We start from the raw sequence: 20,256 nt of genomic DNA, 5'->3' as shown, positions 1-20,256 counted from the left end.
TCACCAGTGCTTGGCATATTGTCAGACAGTTAAATTTTGCCAATCTGATGAGCGTGAAATAGATGTCCTGTCCTTATGGTTTTAATTTGCATTTCCTTGATTACTAGTGAGGATAAAAGGTATTTTCATAGTTTCTTGGCCACTTAGGATTCTCCTTGTGTGAACTACCTGGGCCTATTTTTCTGCTGTTTTTCTTTTTCTCGTTGATTGAGTCCTCTCTGGATTGCAGCTAGGAATCTTCTTTGTCAGTTTTCTGTGTTGCAAATACTTTCTCCCAGTGTGAGGCTTGTCTTTTCATTCTTATGGCAGGGGTGTCCAATCTTTTGGCTCCCCTGAGACACACTGGAAGAAGAATTGTCCTGGACCACACATAAAATACACTAACACTAATGATACCTGATGAGCTAAAAAAAAGCAAAAAGCAAAACAAAGCAAAATCTCAAAACAATCTCATAATGTTTTAAGAAAGTTTGCGAATTTGTGTTGAGCTGCATGCAAAGTCATCCTGGGCCTCATGCAGCCTGTGGGTCGTGGGTGACACAAGCTTGTTTTATGGTATCTTTTCATGGAAACACGTTTTTAAATTTTAATGCCAACATTTTCAATCTTTTCTAATTTGTGCTTCTTTTGGTATCTTTAAAAAAAATATCTTCTTCCCCGAGATCACAAAGGAATTCATCTATACTTTCTTCTAAAATGTTTATAATTTTAGGCCGGGCGTGGTGACTCATGCCTGTAATCCTAACAACTGGGAGACTACAGCGGACGGATCACCTGAGGTCAGGAGTTTGAGACCAGCCTAACCAACATGGTGAACTGTCTCTACTAAAAAAAAAATAATAAAATAAAATATTACAGTTTTGCCTATTGTATATGTGTATTTGTATTAGCTTTTTTTTCTTTCTTTTTTCTTTCTTTTTTGTTTTGAGACAGAGCCTTGCTCTGTGACCCAGGCTGGAGTACAATGGTGCAATCCCAGCTCACTGCAACCTCTGCCTCCCAGGTTCAAGTGATTCTCCTGCCTCGGCCTCCTGAGTAGCTGGGATTACAGGAGTCCGCCACCACGCCCGGCTAATTTTTTTTTTTTTTTTGGTACAGACAGGGTTTCACCATATAGGCCAGGCTGGCCTTGAACTCCTGACCTTAGGTGATTGCCTGCCTCGGCCTCCCAAAGTTCTGGGATCACAGGGGTGAGCCACCACACCCGGCCTGTATTTGCTTTTTAAAGCACAATACTGTTTCCAAAAGGATACAAAAAAGAGATTAAAAACACTGCATCTCAAGAGTAGAATCCATTAACTGGAAATCAGAATGAGACGAAGGCTTTTCACTGGGTGCTTTTTGTTGCTTTTGAGTTGTGAACCATGTGAACAAAAATACCTATTCACAAATAAGTAAATCATTTTAATAAATCCTTAGTAAAGGTTCTGGGCCGGGCGCGGTGGCTCAAGCCTGTAATCCCAGCACTTTGGGAGGCCGAGACGGGTGGATCACGAGGTCAGGAGATCGAGACCATCCTGGCTAACACGGTGAAACCCCGTCTCTACTAAAAAATACAAAAAAAAAAAAAAAAACTAGCCGGGCGATGTGGCGGGCACCTGTAGTCCCAGCTACTCGGGAGGCTGAGGCAGGAGAATGGCGGGAACCCGGGAGGCGGAGCTTGCAGTGAGCTGAGATTCAGCCACGGCACTCCAGCCTGGGTGACAGAGCGAGACTCCGTCTCAAAAAAAAAAAAAAAAAAAAAAGGTTCTGGGCCAGGTGTGGTGGCTCAGCTTATATGCCTATATGCCTATAATCCTAGCACACTTGAACCCAGGAGTTGGAGACCAACCTGGGCCACATGGTGAAAAATGCGTGTCTCTATAAAAAAGAATAATAACTAAAAATCTTAAAATCATCAATTATAAAGATTTCTCTTTTGTCCGACCCCTGTGAGAAGAATGTGTCCTCTCCTGCAGGGTCAGCGTGTCCGGCCCTCAAGGATCCTTCCTCAGCCTTCAAACATCCTCCATTCCGCGCTTTCTTATTTTTTTTGAGATGGAGTCTCGCTCTGTCCCCCAGGCTGGAGTGCAATGGCACCATCTTGGCTCACTGCTACCTCTGCCTCCCGGATTCAAGTGATTCTCCTGCCTCAGCCTCCTGAGCAGCTGGGATTACAGGCACGTGCCACCACTCCTGGCTAATTTTTGTATTTTCAGTAGAGATGAGGTTTCCCCATGTTGGCCAGGCTGGTCTCGAACTCCTGACCTCAAGTGACCTGCTCGCCTCAGCCTCCCAAAGTGCTGGGATTACAGGCATAAGCCACCACGCCCAGCTACTTTTTTGTATTTTTACTAGAGACGGGGGTTTCACCATGTTGGCCAGGATGGTCTTGATCTCCTGACCTCATGATCTGCCCGCCTCGGCCTCCCAAAGTGCTGGGATTACAGGCGTGAGCCACCGCACCTGACCCCCCACTTCTTTAAGAGACACTTCCTTGACACCACATCCCCTAAAGCCAACGCCCATTTCTCGGTGCTCCCTCAGAGCCGCTCTGATAGGAGCAGCTTCCTCTAATGTCTACGCTGCCTCGGCTCCCATTTCCTCCAACCCCAGGTTTGTGTCTGTGCTCACTTCTCCACTGAAATTCCTGTCACCAAGTTCATGGGTGACCTCGTGTCAACTGGCAGTGGACACCTCCGTCCTTGGCAGGGGGCAGTAGAGAGTTCCTCCTTCTTGAAACCCTCACTGTCCACACTCTCCCCTTTTTCTGCCACCTCACACACCTTACCTTTTCTGCCTCCTCTGCTGGCGATCCTGGGACCTCTTTTCTTCTACATCTCCCCTTAGGCAATTTCCATCAGTTCCGTGACTGTTTTTTTGTTTTATTTATTTATTTATTTTGAGACAGAGTCTGACTCTGTCGCCCAGGCTGGAGTGCAGTGGCGCGATCTTGGCTCACTGCAACCTCCGCCTCCCGGGTTCACGCCATTCTCCTGCCTCAGCCTCCTGAGTGGCTGGGATTACAGGCGCCCGCCACCTCGCCTGGCTAATTTTTCATATTTTTAGTAGAGACGGGGTTTCACCGTGTTAGCCAGGATGGTCTCGATCTCCTGACCTCGTGATCCGCCTGGCTTGGCTTCCCAAAGTGCTAGGATTACAGGCGTGAGTCACTGCTCTCGGCTTTTTTGTTTATTTTTGAGACGGAGTCTCACTCATGTCAACCAGGCTGGAGCACATGGCATGATCTCGGTTCACTACAACCTCCGCCTCCCTGGTTCAATCAATTCTCCTGCCTCAGCCTCCCCGAGTAGCTGGGACTACAGGCACGCACACCACACCTGGCTAAATTTTTGTATTTTTAGTAGAGACGGGGTTTCACCATGTTGACCCGGATGGTCTCAAACTCCTGACCTTATAATCCGCCCGCCTCGGCCTCCCACGGTGCTGGGATTACAGGCGTGAGCCACTGCGCCCGGCCCAGTTCCATGACATTAAATGCATCTGTGTACCCCCAAAAAGACAATTCTATCCCTGATCAAATATTCAATTGCCTGCTTGACATGAAAGATGAATAAATGCCAAGCACAGTGGCTCATGCCTATAATCCCTACATTTGGGAGGCCAAGGCAGGAAGATCGCTTGAGCCCAGGATGTCAAGGCTGCCGTGAACTGTGATCGCACCACTGCACTCCATCCAGCCTGGGCGACAGAGCCAGACCTTGCCTCCTTTTTTTTTTTTTTTTTTTTTTTGTTGTTGTTGTTGTTGTTGTTGAGACAGAGTCTCGCTTTGTCACCCAGGCTGGAGTGCAGTGGCCGGATCTCACCTCACTGCAAGCTCCGCCTCCCGGGTTTACGCCATTCTCCTGCCTCAGCCTCCCAAGTAGCTGGGACTACAGGCGCCCGCCACCTCGCCCGGCTAGTTTTTTGTATTTTTTTTTTAGTAGAGACGGGGTTTCACCGTGTTAGCCAGGATGGTCTCGATCTCCTGACCTCGTGATCTGCCCGTCTCGGCCTCCCAAAGTGCTGGGATTACAGACCTTGCCTCTTAAAAACAAAACAAAACAAAATAAAAAAACCCCGTGTTACGGGAAGTCCGAAGAGTTCTGTGTCTGCGCTGAGCCACTGTGTTACTGGCAGTCAGGAGAAGGTTCTATTTCTTGAGCCGGTGATGGTTGCACAGCAGTATTTGGTTCATGGAAACAGTCATTAAGCTTTACAAATAGTTAAGACTTGTGTACTTTGCAGATTATATTTCTTTTTTTTTTTTTTTTTTTTTTTTTTTTCGAGACGGAGTCTCGCTCTGTCGCCCAGGCTGGAGTGCAGTGGCCGGATCTCAGCTCACTGCAAGCTCCGCCTCCCGGGTTCACGCCATTCTCCGGCCTCAGCCTCCGTAGTAGCTGGGACTACAGGCGCCCGCCACCGCGCCCGGCTAGTTTTTTGTATTTTTTTAGTAGAGACGGGGTTTCACCGTATTAGCCAGGATGGTCTCGATCTCCTGACCTCGTGATCCACCCGTCTCGGCCTCCCAAAGTGCTGGGATTACAGGCTTGAGCCACCGCGCCCGGCCCTGCAGATTATATTTCAACTAAAAATTGTAAAGGAAAACCCCCTTCAGCAGCTTCGCTTCTGCCTGGAAAAAAATCCAAACCCTTGCTGTGGTCTGCGAGGACCCTCGTGACCCGGCCCCGCCTGCATCTCCAGCTCCATCTTCCCAGTTCTCTCTGACTTTGTCACGCGCTGGTCACACTGGCCATCTTTCTGCTTCTCTAGTGATCCAGGATTTTCCTGCCCCAAAGGCCTTTGCCCGGGCTGCTGCCTCTTCCCCTGTTTCTGAACGGTCAGGTCTTCATACCATCTGTCTCTCAGCGAAATGGCCCCTGGAAGAGGCCTCCCCACAGTTACTCAGTATCGCAAAATCTCTCCAATTTCATTCCTAGTACGTCTCCTGTTTTCTGCATCTGGTCCTTTTTGTTTTGAGGTGGAGTCTCGCTCTGTCACCCAGGCTGGAGTGCAGCATCTGCCTGTTCGTTGCTGCATCCCCAGGGCTTGGTGTGCTGCTGGGTTGACAGGAGGTGCTGAAGAGGCACCTGCTGGGTGGAGGTTACAGTGAAGGCAGCCAGACCAGAGACAGGGAAGGCCTAGCAGGCAATGTCAGGGATCCCAGGAAGTGAAGATGAGGCCCAGGCCGGGGCGCTGGGAGCTGCAGTGGAGAGGAGGGGAATGCTGAGAAAGACTTGACAAGCATTGCAGGGCGTAATGGCTCACACCACTTTGGGAGGCTGAGGCAGGCGGATCACCTGAGGTCAGGAGTTCAAGACCCAGCTTGGCCAACATGGTGAAACCTGGTCTCTACTAAAATACAAAAATTAGCCGGGTGCAGTAGTAGGCACTTGTTTTTTTGTTTTTTTGTTTTTTTTGACACGGAGTCTCGCTCTGTCACCCAGGCTGGAGTGCAGTGGCTGGATCTCAGCTCACTGCAAGCTCCGCCTCCCGGGTTTATGCCATTCTCCTGCCTCAGCCTCCCAAGTAGCTGGGACTACAGGCGCCCGCCACCTCGCCCGGCTAGTTTTTTGTATTTTTTAGTAGAGACGGGGTTTCACCGTGTTAGCCAGGATGGTCTCGATCTCCTAACCTCGTGATCCACCCGTCTCGGCCTCCCAAAGTGCTGGGATTACAGGCTTGAGCCACCGCGCCCGGCCGATAGTGGGCACTTGTAATCCTGGCTACTCGGGAGGCTGAGGCAGGAGAATTGTTTGGACCCAGGAGGCAGAGATTGCAGTGAGCCGAGATCACACTGCTGCACTCCAGCCTGGGCTACAGAGCGAGACTTTTTCAAAAAAAATAAAAAGGACAGACTTGACAAGACAAAAACCACAGTGTTTATCGTGTCCCTAGAGCCTAAAGGATCTGTCCTGAGCTCTTCTCTGACTCCTCCTCCTCCTCCCGCTCACTCTCTCCACTCCAGCCCCACCATCCCGCCTGTCTTGAGCTCCTCGGCAGGACCTCTGCCCATGCCGTTCCTCGGCCAGGCCACGCTTCGCCAGGACCTCCGTAGTGCCCTCCTTCATCCCCTTCAAGGCCCTGCTCCCGTCTCAGCTTCTCACGAGGCTTTTCCTCCCAGCCCTGCCCCTTCCCTACTTCACTTTCACCATCGCTCTTCCGGCAGCGTATCCTCGGACATACAACGTATTTCTCTTTGTTGATTGATCATCTGTCTCTCCACACTGCTTGTCTGCAAGAAGCCAGATTCCATGCCAGGCCTCTCTCTGACCTTCAGGCACTTGCTCTTAACCACTGCACATTAGGGCTCCAGGTGGCCGCTGCCACGTGGACACCCTGCACCCCCAGCAGGGAAGCGTGCCCACCCACGCTGCCCCAGCTCCTGGACTCCGGCACAGAGGAAGGTGTCAGCCCTGTGCCAAGGTTTCCCCACCTGCTTCCCCCAAATCCTCAGGCACTGACTGTCTCCAGCTGGAGCCGGGTACTCCCGGCAGCCTGCCCCCGGCTGGCGGGCGCCAGCTCCTGGCAGAGGGGCTGGCGTGTAATTAGAAGCTCCGCAAACTCCCTAATTGCCAGTTCTTCTCCCAAACCAGGAGGCTGGCGCTATTCTGAGCCGCCCTTGTTGCCGGCTGCCTGAGGCATAGAGAGAAGAAGAGGCCAGGAGCAGAGGCAGGCTGGCGTGGAGGGGTCCTGGGGGAGGGCTGGCGAGGTCAGAGGGGACCATGTGGAGAAGAATGCCTGGCGAGCGGCCAGAGGCCAAACGTGGCACTGTGTGGGCTGCCGCCCTGCTGGGCCTAGGGTTCCTCAGCACAGTCCGCCCTGCAGCCGCCTCCCCTCCTTCCCCACCATCCTCACTTGTCCCCACCCATGCCCAGAACGGTGACATCAAACCAGCCAGGCCCATTCATTGTTTATTCAGGTGGCATAAAAATCACTACAAAAACCTTACAAAAGAGCCTTAAGGAGCCCATAGGACCCTTCCCTGACTCGGCTCCTGAGCTCCCGGGCAGAGGAGGGAGACAGGAGAGAGGAAGGAAGGGAGATGCTGGCAGTGTTGGGATCTCGAGGAGCCGTGGGAAGCCTGGGATGACAAGGCCCTGGGGGTGGGATGGAGGCTGATGGGCTCTCAGCAGGTTAGGCCGCGGTCAGGCTGTGCCAGACGCGAGTTCCATGCGGGGCTGAGGACAACGCTGTCCCTCCGGGGCCACCACCAGGGTCCGTCTCTCCCCGCCCTAGCCTCGGTGTCCCGGGACAAGTCCAAAGGCGGCCCTCTCCCCCTCCCTTTCTCTCTGGTAAACAAAAGTAGGGATGTCCCAGCTGACGTGGGGAGCAGCTAACCTGTCTCCTGGCCGAACTAGAAGCACCTCCCTCCTGCCCAGGCCCCGGCACAGGACACCCTCTGAGCCCGTTTGGAAGAAAGATGAGGGTCAGGCTCCCGGCTCCCCGATGCCTGCCCTCCGCCCAGCCACCCACCCCCCACGCCCTAAACTCCCCAAGAGATGTTGGGAAAGAATGGCCTCTCTCAGACAGCCCCCCGGCCCCTGCCCGAGTGCCACAAAGCAGGTTGGAAAGAGTCACATGAGTGGAGAGGCTGGTCCAGGCAGGGACTCTGGATGCCACAGCTACGGCCCCTCACTTAGGGCTGCCAAGCTCGGGGTAATCCTCCTCCAAGGGGGGCGCAAGTTTCAAGTCAGGGCCGAAGAGCTTGTCTCCGCGGGGGCCGGCTTTCAGGCTGTGGAGGAAGTCCTTGTCTCCAGGGGAATCCTGCTGCTCCTTGAGCTCCCGTGGTGCACTGGGGTTGGGGTTCCTCACGCTGCCCACAAAGAGGGGAAGGCCTGTGGTGTCCTCAAAGATGAAGAAGAGGAAGGGGCGGTTCACGCTGAAGGAGGACAGGGACATGCGGGACATGGCGATGCTGGTGGCTGCCGCCGCCTCCACGCCGACCTCGCTGAGCTCCAGAGTGCACTGATGCTGCACGCCGGACACCACCAGGCTCTGCTCAGAGATCCCGCGCAGGTCTGGGGCCTGGAACAGCTCCTGCAGGCCTGCCCAGGGCCAGAGATGGCTGGTCAGAGCTGCCCTTGGCCCCACAGGCTCCTGGAGCTGCTTGGGAGGGTGTCTGAGATCCTGGCCAGGGCACACCTTGAACTCATAGATCCCTGCTTCATTCCTGTTTGATTTCCAAGTCTCAACTTAAACATCACCTCCTCCAGGAAGCCCTCCCTGATCTTCAGCTCTAAAGTCCAGCCTAGGCACATTTTCAGTGTTCTCCCGGGTGAGCTGGAGAGAAGCCCTCTCTGTCTTATCGCTTATGCTCTTGTAAGTATGTGACTGCTCATCTGCCCACCCCACTGGACTCAGCTGTTTGCACAGGGTAGGCTCCCAGTGCCTGGTGCAGTACCTGGCATACAGCAGCTGCTTAGCAAATGGCTGAAGGATAGATGCTTTATTTATTTATTTTAGTTATTATAATTTTTTTTTTTGAGATGGAGTCTCACGCTGTCGTCCAGGCTGGAGTGCAGTGGCACGACCTTGGCTCACTGCAACCTCCTTCTCCCAGGTTCAAGCGATTCTCCTGCCTCAGCCTCCCGAGTAGCTGGGATTAGAGGCACGCGCCACCATGCTGGATAATTTTTGTATCTTTAGTGGAGACGGGTTTTCACCATGTTGGCCAGGCTGGTCTGGAACTCCTGACTTCAGGTGATCCACCCGCTTTGGCCTCCCAAAGTTCTAGGATTACGGGTGTGAGCCACCGTGCCCGGCCTTTATTTTTATTTTTGAGACATGGTCTCAGTTCCGTTGCTGAGGCTGGAGTGCGGTGGCACAATTATAGCTCACTGCAGCCTCAACCGCCTGGGTTCAAGAGGTCCTCCCACCTCAGTCTCCCCAGTATCATCACCACACCCAGCTAATTTTTGTATTTTTTGTAGAGACGGAGTTTCACCGTGTTGCACAGGCTGGTCTCGAACTCCCGCGCTCAAGCAATCCACCCGCTTCAGCTTCCCAATGTGCCGGGATTACAGGCATGAGCCACCCCACCTAGCATTTCTTTAACAGTGTGACACCCCAGCTTCTCCTCCTTCCCGTTCCAGGGGAGCCGGCGAGGCTCACATGCCACCCCCGGCTCTCTACCCAGATTCTCCTTGCAGTGCTAGGTCTTGGGCAGCAAAGCAGATCCCCATTCTCTGGGCCACCCCAACTTGCACCAGGACAGAGGGTCCAGGGGCTCATATTCAACCCTCTCCCCCTCTCAAAGCCCTGGAAAAGAGCAGGACACAGGGCAGCCCTGACTCAGCTCCACTGCCAGCCAGAGGCTTCCTCCTCACCCACCCTGCCCAGCCTGACCTCGGGGGCTGGCCCGCACCCTCCTCCTTACCCAGCCGGCTGAGGGTGGCCACCAGGTCCATTTGGTGTTTCAGATACAGCTTAGGCAGCCGGACCTTGGTGGGCCTCTCCCACACCAAAGGTGGGTGCAGGGTGTCCCAACTCAGGTTGGCCAGTACCTGGGACACGTTCCATTCAAAGTGGGTGGGTACAAGGACCACAAAGCTCATGTTGTTCTTAAAGGGAAAATGAGCCACCTACGGAAAAGGGAAGGGAAGAGCATGAGGACCAGAAAGCCCCGAAGCTAAGTGGGGACGGGGGCCAGCACACGCTCCTGAGGCAGACGCTGGAGCTGCGGGCCATCCTGCCAGGCGTGTGCCTGACCCCGCTGCTCCTCCACGTCCTCACTGAGGGGTGGAGTCACACTACCTCTCCCACTGCAGGCGGACACGTAACCGAATGAGATGCCTTCAAAGTTTCTAGCAGTGTGACCGGGCGCGGTGGCTCACGCCTGTCATCCCAGCACTTTGGGAGGCCGAGGCAGGCGGATCACCTGAGGTCAGGAGTTCCAGACCAGCCTGGCCAACATGGCGAAACCCTGTCTCTACTAAAAATACAACAACTGGGCCGGGCGCGGTGGCTCAAGACTGTAATCCCAGCACTTTGGGAGGCCCGGCCGGAGGCGGATCATTGAGGTGGGAGATCAAGACCATCCTGGCTAACCGGTGAAACCCCGTCTCTACTAAAAATACAAAAACTAGCTGGGTGGCAGAGGTGGTGGCCTGTAGTCCCAGCTACTGAGGAGGCTGAGGCAGGAGAATGGTGTGAACCCGGGAGGTGGAGCTTGCAGTGAGCCAAGGTGCACCACTGCACTCCAGCCTGGGTGACAGAGCAACACTCCGTCTCAAAAAAAAAAAAAAAAAAAAAAAAAAAAACAAAAAAACAACAACTAGCTGGGCATGGTGGCGGGCACCTGTAATCCCAGCTACTCCAGAGGCTGAGGCAGGAGAACAGCTTGAACCCGGGAGGCGGAGGTTGCAGTGAGCCGAGATCACGCCACTGCACTCCAGCCTGTGGACAAGTGAAATCGTCTCAAAAAAAACTTGCCAACCCGGTCAGCCGGCTGTCATGGACAGTGCTCAATACCTGCTGGTTTTCTCTGTCTTCACCTGCTACCAGCTGGCCCTGTGACCTGGCGTAAGGCATCGCCTGTCCTTGTCTCAGCTTCTCCAGATGTACCACAGACAGCGTCACTGGCTGTCACACCACACCTGGGTTCTGTGGGTGAGTCACCGCACAGTAATGTCCTCCCGGGCTTACGCCATTCTCCTCACCTCAGCCTCTTGTGTAGCTTTGACCAGCTGTGTACTATATACTTGTGATTTGGCTTAAGATTTCTTTGTTTTTTTTTTTCCGAGACAGAGTTTTGCTCTTATTGCGCCAGGCTGGAGTGCAATGGCGTGATCTCAGCTCACTGTAACCTCGTGCCACCCAGGTTCAAGTGATTTTCCTGCCTCAGCCTCCCAGCGTAGCTGGGACTACAGGCGCCCACCATCTCACCTGGCCCGAATTTTTGTATTTTTTGTAGAGACGGACTTTCACCATGTTGGGCCAGGCTGGTCTCAAACTCCAGACCTCAGGTGATCCACCTGCCTTGGCCTCCCAAAATGCTGGGATTACAGGCATGAGCCACCGCACCCGGCCATTAAGATTTCATTTGAAGGGATTCTGCAGCAAAAGCAGTGTGGACACCACAGGGCTCGAGGGCCTCCTGCAGTTGTGACTCCTTGGGTTCCAGGCAGAGTGCCTGTGTGGAGAACCCCTGCCCGTGGGAGGATAAGACCTGGGTTCTGGCTGTTTGGGTCTGCAGAGGGCCTGAGGACAAGAAAGGCTGAGGAGGCCCAAGGAAAGGAGACAAAGGATGAAGGAGAAGTGTGCAGGACACAGCCTGGAGAAAACGGGAAGCAGGAAAGGGAAACCTCTGGGGAGGTGGATCAGACTGGCCTTTCAGAGTGAGCTGCCGGGAAGCCAGGACGCACTCCGGCCAGCCTCGCCTACAGCCCCCTCCCAGCAGGGCTGCCCAAGTGGCTTCCGGCTCCTTCCTGGGCAAGTGGCTGTGCTCTGTGTCACACTTGACTTGTGAAGCTAACAAACATGGCCATCTCAGCCACAGCTGTCTGGCCCAGGGATCAATGCCCAGGCCAAGGGGACCACATTTTGGCTAGAAGCAAGGGAGGCCACACCTGAGACAGCCTGGCGCGGAATTTTATCCAATCAGAGCTGGGCGCAGTGGCTCACGCCTGTAATCCCAGCACTTTTGGAGGCTGAGGCAGGCGGATCACTTGCGGTCAGGAGTTTGAAACCAGCCTGGCCAACATGGTGAAACCAGTCTCTACTAAAAAAAAATTACAAAAATTGGCTGGACGCCGTGGCTCACGCCTATAATCCTAGCACTTTGGGAGGCCCAGGTGGGTAGATCACGAGGTCAGGATATGAAGACTATCCTGGCCAATATGGTGAAACCCCATCTGTACTAAAAATGCAAAAATTAGCCGGGCATGGTGGCAGGCGCCTGTGGTCCCAGCTACACGGGAGGCTGAGGCAGGAGAATTGCTTGAACCTGGGAGGCAGAGGCTGCAGTGAGCCGAGATCACACTACTGCACTCCAGCCTGGGCGACAGAGTAAAACTCTGTCTCAAACAAAACAAAACAAAACAAAACAAAATTAGCCAGGCATGGTGGCACATGCCTGTAGTCCAGCTACTCAACAGGTTGAGGTAGGAGAATGGCTTGAACCCGGGAGGCAGAGGCTGCAATGAGCAGAGATCGAGCCACTGCACTCCAGCGTGGGTGACACAGCGAGACTCTGTCTCAAAAAAAAAAAAAAAAAAGGGAGGTTTGTCCAATGGGAATGTTTCACACAGGATGCTAAGAAATCCAATCCAATCAGATCAGATCCTCCTTTCTAAGGAGCACTGTGTGAGGGCCCAGTGGACTCTCCCAGGCTGGGGGCTGCGGAGACCCTGAGTGGCTACATGGCCATGGGGTGGTCCCTGTGCTGCCCCAAAGTCCATGGGCCCTTGTAATAAACCCTTATCACCAATGGTCACCTGAGTCTCAATCCAATGCCCCCTCCTCACAGAATTCACCCTTACCACTCTAAAATGCCTAAATAAGGCCAGGCATGGTGGCTCACGCCTGTAATCCCAGCATTTAGGGAGACTGAGGTGAGCAGATCAGAGTCTCAATGTGTTTCCCAGGCTGGAGTGCAGTGGCACAATCTCAGCCCACTGCAGCCTCCGCCTCCTGGGTTCAAGTGATTCTCCCGCCTCAGCTTCCGGAGTAGCTGGGATTACCGGCGCCTGCCACCGTGCCCAGATAATTTTTGTATTTTTAGTAGAAACAGGGTTTCACATCTTGGCCAGGCTGGTCTTGAACTCCTGACCGTATTATCCACCCGCCTGGGCCTCCCAAAGTGCTGGGATTGCAGGCGTGAGCCACCAGGCCCGGCCAAAATCACCTTCTTTTTCAGCTCTCCCTCCACAGCACTTCCCACGGCCTGGGATTCCTGTGTTGATGTCCATTCACTGTTGCACTGTGTATCCTCCCTCCTAAGAGCAGAGACCTGGCCTCCCACATGCTCCAAAAAAACCCCAGTGCTTAGAACAGTATCTGGCACACAGCAAATGCCCACTATATTTTCACTGAATTACTGAACCTCAAAGAGCCTGGGGCCTCAGTTCTCCTGCCGGGTAGGAGGGGGGATCATGGGACCTTTTTTTTTTTTTTTTTTTTTTGAGACGGAGTCTCGCTCTGCCGCCCAGGCTGGAGTGCAGTGGCCGGATCTCAGCTCACTGCAAGCTCCGCCTCCCGGGTTCACGCCATTCTCCTGCCTCAGCCTCCAGAGTAGTTGGGACTACAGGCGCCCACCACCGCGCCCCGCTAGTTTTTTGTATTTTTTAGTTGAGACGGGGTTTCACCGTGTTAGCCAGGATGGTCTCGATCTCCTGACCTCGTGATCCGCCCGTCTCGGCCTCCCAAAGTGCTGGGATTACAGGCTTGAGCCACCGCGCCCGGCAATCATGGGACCTTTTGCAACTGCCTGCCTAGGGGACATGGCGGCAAAGAAGGCGAGACACCCTCCACCCATCCCTGTGCCTGCTCCACAGCCTGTCCACTGCCTTCCCCACCTCCCAGCCTCAGGCCCAGCCTGCTGGACAACCAAGAGTGACCTGGATCTCAGGCTGCTCCAGCATGAACCAGCGCAGAGGGTACGTGCGGGCTTGCATCATTTCCACGGGCACCGTGAACTGCTCGTCCAGGTGGAAGGAGTCTCTCTGGGTGAGGCTCGGGTCAAACTTGCTCCTCCAGAAACCTGAAACCAAGCAGAGGGCAGGGGTCACGTCGTTGGGGACCAGCTTGGGGCAGAGGGCAGGGGTCACGTCGACGGGGACTGGCTTGGGGCAGAGGGCAGGGGTCACGTCGATGGGGACAAGCTTGCTCTCTGCACCCCCAGCCCGTTGCCCATCCCACCCAGAATCCATTCAAGGATGAGAGAGCGGAGGAGGCCAAGACCCCAGGGAATGCCCGTTGGCATCCAATTGATATAATGTCTCTTTCCCGTAGCATTTTTGAAATCTGGGCTTGTGTTTTCCCCAATCCCTGCAATTCTCCTAGGAACCTCCTCCTGGATCTTTTCAGACCATTGGTTCCCAGGGTATTCTCTCTAGAACAACTCATCTGGCTCCTGGGCACCTGTCCCCACCAGACCCAGACAGCCCCCTGCCTCATGGCCCAGACTGAGGAAGAAAGGAGACCCTCAGAACAAAGCCTGCATGGCCAGGCGCGGTGGCTCACACCTGTAATCCCAGCACTTTGGGAAACCGAGGTGGGTGGATCACCTGAAGTCAGGAGTTCAAGGCCAGCCTGGCCAACACAGTGAAACCCTGTCTCTACTAAAATCCAAAAATTAGCTGGGCGTGGTGACGGGCACCTGTCATCCCAGTTACTCAGGAGGCTGAGCCAGGAGAATCGCTTGAACCCGGGAGGCGGAGGTTGCAGGGAGCTGAGATCACGCCACTGTGCTCCAGCCTGGGCGAAGGAGCGAGACTTGTCTCAAAAAAACAAAAAGGCCTGCAGGTCCCAGCTCAGCCTACAGGGCGGGGGATCTGAGAGGAGGAGGAGCGCACCCTGGAAGTGGATGGCGTTGAGGAGAAGCAACACGGTGTCTTCCGGTAGCTCAGAGAGGAACTCCGGAATCTTCCCCTCCGTGGCCTCCTTCACCCATTGGTTGATGTTTGCCAGGTCATCTTCCTGCTTTCCCGTAAGGCTCACGGGCTTTGCCCCAAATAGCCGTTCGGACTGTTCCAGGAAATCTTCCTTGATGGGAAGTCCTGCATGGAGGGAGTACAAGCTGTTCCCAGGGCTCAAGGCTCCACAGCCAGCCACGCTCCCACTGGCTACCAGAGGCCCAGCCCCTCTCTCTCACCCTCCTCCACCCCGGGCGGGACTGAGGGAGCTCCCTGCCGTCAGTGCCTACCTTTCTGCAGGTACATCCTGGCAGCCAGTCGGAACGCGCCGGGGCCCAGGTTCTGGCAGAGGCGGCTCAGCAGATGGGGTAGGCAGGGCCCTGAGCCTGCGTGCAGCACCTGTTGCAGCCTCTGCAGCGTGTGGTTCTGAGCACCTGGAGGGCACCGCACAGGCTAAGGCCCAGCCGCCGGGTCCTTACTCACCCCCACTGCCCACTCCAGTCCCTCCTGGATGCCCGTGACGAGCACATCCACGGGACCACACGCTGTCCTTCCACAGCCACGGATCTGCTCTGCGTGACTCTCCCCTCTGTGGCTGACAGGTTGGGTGACCTCACCTCACGCAAGTTGCCTTCCCTCTCTGGGCTTCCGTTTCCCAGAAAGAGACCTCCAGCACAGTGGGAAAGAGTACAGCTATCAAACTTGTCAAACGTTTGCATAGGAATCGCCGGGACGGGCCAAGCACGGCGGCTCACGCCTGTAATCCCAGCGCTTTGGGAGGCAAAAGTGGGTGGATCACCGGAGGTCGAGAGTTCGAGACCAACCTGGCCAACATGGTGAAACCCCCGTCTCTATTAAAAATACGAAAATTAGCTGGGCACGGTGGCTGGTGCCTGTGATCCCAGCTATTCGGGAGGCTGAGGCAGGAGAATGGCTTGAACCCAGGAGGCAGAGGTTGTAGTGAACCGAGATCGCACCACTGTACTCCAGCCTGGGCGACAGAGCAAGGCTCTGTCTCAAAAAAAAAAAAAAAAAAAAAAGCAGGAGGACTTGTAAATAAGCAGATTCCCCAGCCCAGTCCCTGAGATCTGATTCACACAGACTGACAGGTGGGGGCCCAGGAATCTGCATTTGTTGTTGTTATTGTTGTTGAGATGGAATCTCGCTCTGTTGCCCAGGCTGGAGTGCAGTAGCACGATCTCGGCCCACTGTAAGCTCCGTCTCACAGGTTCAAGCAATTCTCTGCCTCAGCCTCTCGAGTAGCTGGGATTACAGGCACCTGCCACCACGTCTGGCTAACTTTTTTTGTATTTTTAGTAGAGACGGGGTTTCACCATGTTGGCCAGGCTGGTCTTGAACTCCTCACCTCGTGATCCACTCGCCTCAGCCTCCCAAAGTGCTGGGATTACAGGCATGAGCCACCACACCCGGCCTAGGAATCTGCATTTTTACCAAACAGCCATGTGACCCTGGTGGAGGAACCACCACGGAGAACCACTGAGTACTGAGTTCCTACTGGCCTCCCAGCTCTCTTGGTCTGGACAAGTGGTGCCAGGGTACCTAGTGCCAGGTGAGACAGCGCCAGGGCCACACTCAGGGGTGACAGGATGAGGTTGGGGCAGGTGGACGTTTGAGCCACCAGGGAGAACAGGTCAGCAGTGAAGGCCATCATGGCCTGGGCCAGCCTGCGGGTCTGCTTGGGGGTGGGATCTCTGCTGCAGACTCCTGGGGGGCTCTTCAGGGCAGTCTGGCCGCCAGGCTCCTGCAGGGACAGATCAGGGGTCAGGGAGGTCAAGCGTTCAGCTCCAGGTTCTGTGTTGAAGGTCTTGTCACAGCCCCCGTGCCTGAGGACAGCAGGGCCTTGTCCCAGCCCCAGGGGAGAGGGAGCGTCAGGCAGAGGGCACTGGCGTTCTGGGGCCTGGCACCCACCTTCGGTCCTTCCCGCCCTCTCCCTTCCGGCCTCTGCACTCCAGAGCCTCAGCCTCACCACGCGCCCCTGCTCCCGACCCCTGCCAATGGGCCCTCCTCCCTCTGGCCCCGCCCACTCTTCCCCAGCCCCACCTGGTTGTACCTGGTTGCCCAACTTGAGAAGAGTAAGTGGGGGCACCCTCTCCTGGTTTGGCCCACTAGTTAGCTGCAGAAAGGAAGCAGATGGAGAGCGACCCTTCCCACAGGTCCCCTACCCTGCCCAAGCCACCGGTGAGACCCCCCGGGCCTTCCACCCAGTCACAGGCTCCTCGCTCCCCAGTACCTGCCAGCCCAAGGGCTCCATGGCGCTCACAGGGGACAACTGCGGAGAAAGGGGTGAGGATAGGAGGCCCCTCGGAGCCAAGCCCTCCCTCCACGCCAACGTCCCTCTTCTTCCCCCTCCAGCCCACCCCACCTCAACTTCAGCCCAGCCTCACCACGGAGAGGGGACCTTGCAGGCAGGACCAGCTGAGCACCAGGAGCCCCCAGAACAGCGCCATGTTCCTGTGGCAGGGACAGAAAGCTCTGTTCCCGTCTCACGTCCCCACGCCCGCCAGGGACTCCTACCCACGCCATCACAGATACCACCAAGTCCTGGGTCACGATTGCCAAGGGGAAGAAGCAGGCTCCAGGATCAGAGCAGACCCCAAACACAGCAACAACGGCTGCCGCTCCTGGGGCTGGGACATCCCCCCTGGCTTCTTCCCCCTGTTTAGTTTCTGGTGTTTCGTATTGCCTGCACTGAGAGCGTTTTGGTGAATAGGAGGGAAATACCAAAACAAAATGTTCTCATTCTTCAAGGCCCTGAGCTGTGAGTCAGGTCTGCATCTGCACCCAGGCTGCCTCTTGCCAAAGAACCTTGGCGCTTCCCGTAACTCTGCCGGGCTTGGCCTTACCTTGTAAAACGGTGGCACAAGTCCCTTATTCCTCTCACATGCATGGTGAGGACCAAAATAAGACCGTCTTTTGGGGTTTTTTCGTTTGTTTTTTGAGATGGAGTTTCGCTCTTGTTGCCCAGGCTGGAGTGTAATGTCACAATCTGGGCTCACCGCAACCTCCAGCTCCTGGGTTCAAGGGATTCTCCTGCTTCAGCCTCCCGAGTAGCTGGGATTACAGGCGTGTGCCACCACGCCCGGCTAATTTTGTATTTTTTAGTAAAAACGAGGTCTCTCCGTGTTAGTCAGGCTGGTCTCAAACTCCCGACCTCAGGCGATCTGCCCGCTTCAGCCTCCTCCCAAAGTGCTGGGATTACAGGCGTGACCATCTTTGTGGCCAGGCACAGTGGCTCACGCCTGTAATCCCAGCACTTTGGGAGGCCGAGGGCAGGTGGATCAGCCTGGCCAACGTGATGAAACCTCATCTCTACTAAAAACACAAAAAGTAGCCAGGTGTGGCAGCGGGCGCCTGTAATCCCAGTTACTCAGAGGCTGAGGCAGAGAATCGCTTGAACCCGGGAGGCGGAGGTTGTCGTGAGCCGAGATCATGCCACTGCACTCCAGCCTGGGCAACAGAGCAAGACTCTGTGTCAAAAAAATAAATAAGGCCGGGTGCGGTGGCTCACGCCTGTAATCCCAGCACTTTGGGAGGCCGAGGCGGGCGGATCACAAGGTCAGGAGATCAAGACCATGGTGCAACCCCATCTCTACTAAAAAAATACAAAAAATTAGCCGGGCGCGGTTGCGGGCGCCTGTAGTCCCAGCTACTCGGGAGGCTGAGGCAGGAGAATGGCGGGAACCTGGGAGGCGGAGCTTGCAGTGAGCCGAGATCCGGCCACTGCGCTCCAGCCTAGGCAACAGAGCGAGACTCCGTCTCAAAAAAATAATAATAATAAAATAAATAAATAAATAAATAAGCCCGTCTTTGTAAACCCTGAGTACGATGCTTGGCACTCCGCCGGCTCAGCTCGGCTCAAGGCCACCTCTTCTGGGAAGCCTGCCCTGAAGCCTCCACCACACGGCTCCCAGCCCAGAGCTCCTACCCAGCCTGCTGCGTCCATTTAGCCCGTCTTTCTCAGGCTGGTCAGGTCTTGCCCACAAGGCTGGACATACCTGTGAGGCCCTGAGGTCTCAGGATGGGTGGCGAGGTGGCCAGAGAGCTGCCTTTTGACCCAGCAGGGGAGCCCAGTGAATGACTCTGGCCAGAGACACCCCTGCATTTAGGAGAATCACAGGCCTCGACCTGCACTCTGCCTCAGGCTGGCTCTGGGAAGGGCAGGTGTCGGTCTCAGGAGGATAAGTCAGAGGAGGTCTCACAGTCTACCCCCAGCCCACCCTCATCTCGGGACCAACCCTTCTGGAGGATCCTTCCGTCACCCCCGGCCCCACCCCCATCCCACACAAGAGCCCTTGGCCAGGGCCCCGACTCCGACCTGGGCATTAGAATCTTCCTGCCAAGAACAGGCTCCAGTTTTTCCAAGTCCCAGAGGAGGCTGGGGAGTGACAGGCCTCCTGAATAAATCCAGCCCAGACCCCTCAGCCAGGGAGGCAGCTCCCTCCTCTCCCGCCCAAGGAGCAGGCCGAGCCGCCCCTCCCCTTGTACCTCTGCGGGCTCCTTGCTGCCACACACGACGTTCCTCTGGTCCCACTTGGGTGCTCCCCACACTCTGCCCGGGCTCCAGCCAGCCCAGCTCACCCCTCCCCTCCCACCAGGACCTTTACTCTCAGCCAACCCCTGTTCAGGTTGCCTTCTCTTCTGTAAATATTGACTTGCACATCCGGTTAAACATTGACCTTGAAGCCAGAAGCCCCTTTCCCACCAGGGTGTCTAATCCTGAGGCAGCCACACAGAGCCCCCTATATTCGGGTCCCCCCTGAGCCTGGAAAGAGGAAGTCCACGAGGAGAGAGGTGAAGAGACTGGATCTGGCTAGCCAAGAGGGCGGATCCAGAAGGCACAGGAACCTAGCACTGTGTTAAGCCTTCCAGAGACCCCACGAGGTGCGGATTATCCCTGGTTCAGCCAGGCTCAGGCTCAGAGAGGCCATGTGACCTGCCCAAGGACACAGAGCTGGGCTGAGTCACATCCAGATTCTCACTTCCATTGTCCTTTCTTCTCCCCGAGAGCTGCCTCCCGCTCCCGAGGGGAGGAAAGGGGAAGCCACAGAGCCTGTGCAGAGAGCCCGGGATAGGAAGCTCACCCCCAACCTCACAAGCCCGGGATCTGGGGTGGCTGCCTTCAGACTGGGCCCGGAAGGCAGGGGGTAAGGGAGGAGAGATGAGAGGGACTCGGCCTGTCCCACCGTCCTGCCACTCCGGAGCAATGTCTCTTTCCCCTACCCAAGCGCGAGGGTTCTGGAAACTGGCCCGGGGCTGTGTGAACCAGAAGCCTGGCAGCCCGCAGAAGATTCGAAACGCGACTTTGAGACGAAATTTATTGCGCCCGGATTGGTTAAGCCTGACTTTAATTTCCATTGTTCAGATTGGTTAAGCTCTCTTTACACGAAATTAATTGCCTTAGATTGCCGCTTCACTTTAATTTGTTTCACTGTTCTAGATTAGGTTGCTTTCCACTTTACTGTTCTACCAGCCGCTTCACTTTCATTAATTTTGTCTACTGTTCTGTATCAGCTACTTTCCCCACTCACACCTTTGCCCACTGCTCCTGTATCAGCCGCTTCCTAATTCCTTTCACATCTAGAGTCCACTGTTCTAGGATTGGCCGCTTCCACTTCACCACTGCCCTGCATCAGGCCGCTTCCCACCCTCACACCTGTTCACTGCCCTGCATCAGGCCGCT

General features: G+C 55.3%; 1 protein-coding gene across 4 annotated transcripts; it reads right to left on the bottom strand.

Annotated features, from left to right (window-relative positions):
* Positions 1-6,877: 6,877 nt before the first annotated feature.
* SERPINF2 (serpin family F member 2) lies at positions 6,878-19,819 on the bottom strand. 4 transcript variants are annotated; one of them, XM_009189323.4, is made up of 11 exons: positions 19,062-19,819; positions 18,892-18,951; positions 16,961-17,027; positions 16,807-16,845; positions 16,627-16,689; positions 16,116-16,317; positions 14,846-14,989; positions 14,496-14,699; positions 13,539-13,681; positions 9,359-9,563; positions 6,881-8,027 (listed from the first exon to the last, which is right to left on the bottom strand). In XM_009189323.4, exons 2-11 carry the CDS (start codon positions 18,897-18,899, stop codon positions 7,615-7,617), a joined length of 1,488 nt encoding a protein of 495 aa, XP_009187587.1. In that variant the 5' UTR covers positions 18,900-18,951; positions 19,062-19,819; the 3' UTR covers positions 6,881-7,614. The 4 variants fall into 4 exon arrangements, with proteins under 4 accessions (XP_009187586.1, XP_009187587.1, XP_003912119.1 ...); XM_009189322.4 differs by lacking the exons at positions 18,892-18,951; positions 19,062-19,819 and adding an exon at positions 18,572-18,818 and having other exon boundaries at positions 6,878-8,027; XM_003912070.5 differs by lacking the exon at positions 18,892-18,951.
* Between the last annotated feature and the right edge of the window lie 437 nt (positions 19,820-20,256).

This window comes from Papio anubis, chromosome 17, assembly GCF_008728515.1.
Source record: "Papio anubis isolate 15944 chromosome 17, Panubis1.0, whole genome shotgun sequence".
In the NCBI taxonomy this organism is placed as follows: domain Eukaryota; kingdom Metazoa; phylum Chordata; class Mammalia; order Primates; family Cercopithecidae; genus Papio; species Papio anubis.
This window is presented reverse-complemented; position numbering and strand designations above follow the sequence as displayed.

What these genes read in the sequence shown, in the direction of transcription:
- SERPINF2 (XM_009189322.4), bottom strand. Translation starts at nt 18,678, where the DNA reads ATGCAGGGGTGTCTCTGGCCAGAGTCATTCACTGGGCTCCCCTGCTGG. An exon ending in TGCAAGGTCCCCTCTCCGTG is followed by an intron (nt 16,846 to 16,960) that starts GTGAGGCTGGGC and finishes CTTTCTCCGCAG; the next exon opens with TTGTCCCCTGTGAGCGCCAT. An exon ending in TTCTCAAGTTGGGCAACCAG is followed by an intron (nt 16,318 to 16,626) that starts GTACAACCAGGT and finishes CTGTCCCTGCAG; the next exon opens with GAGCCTGGCGGCCAGACTGC.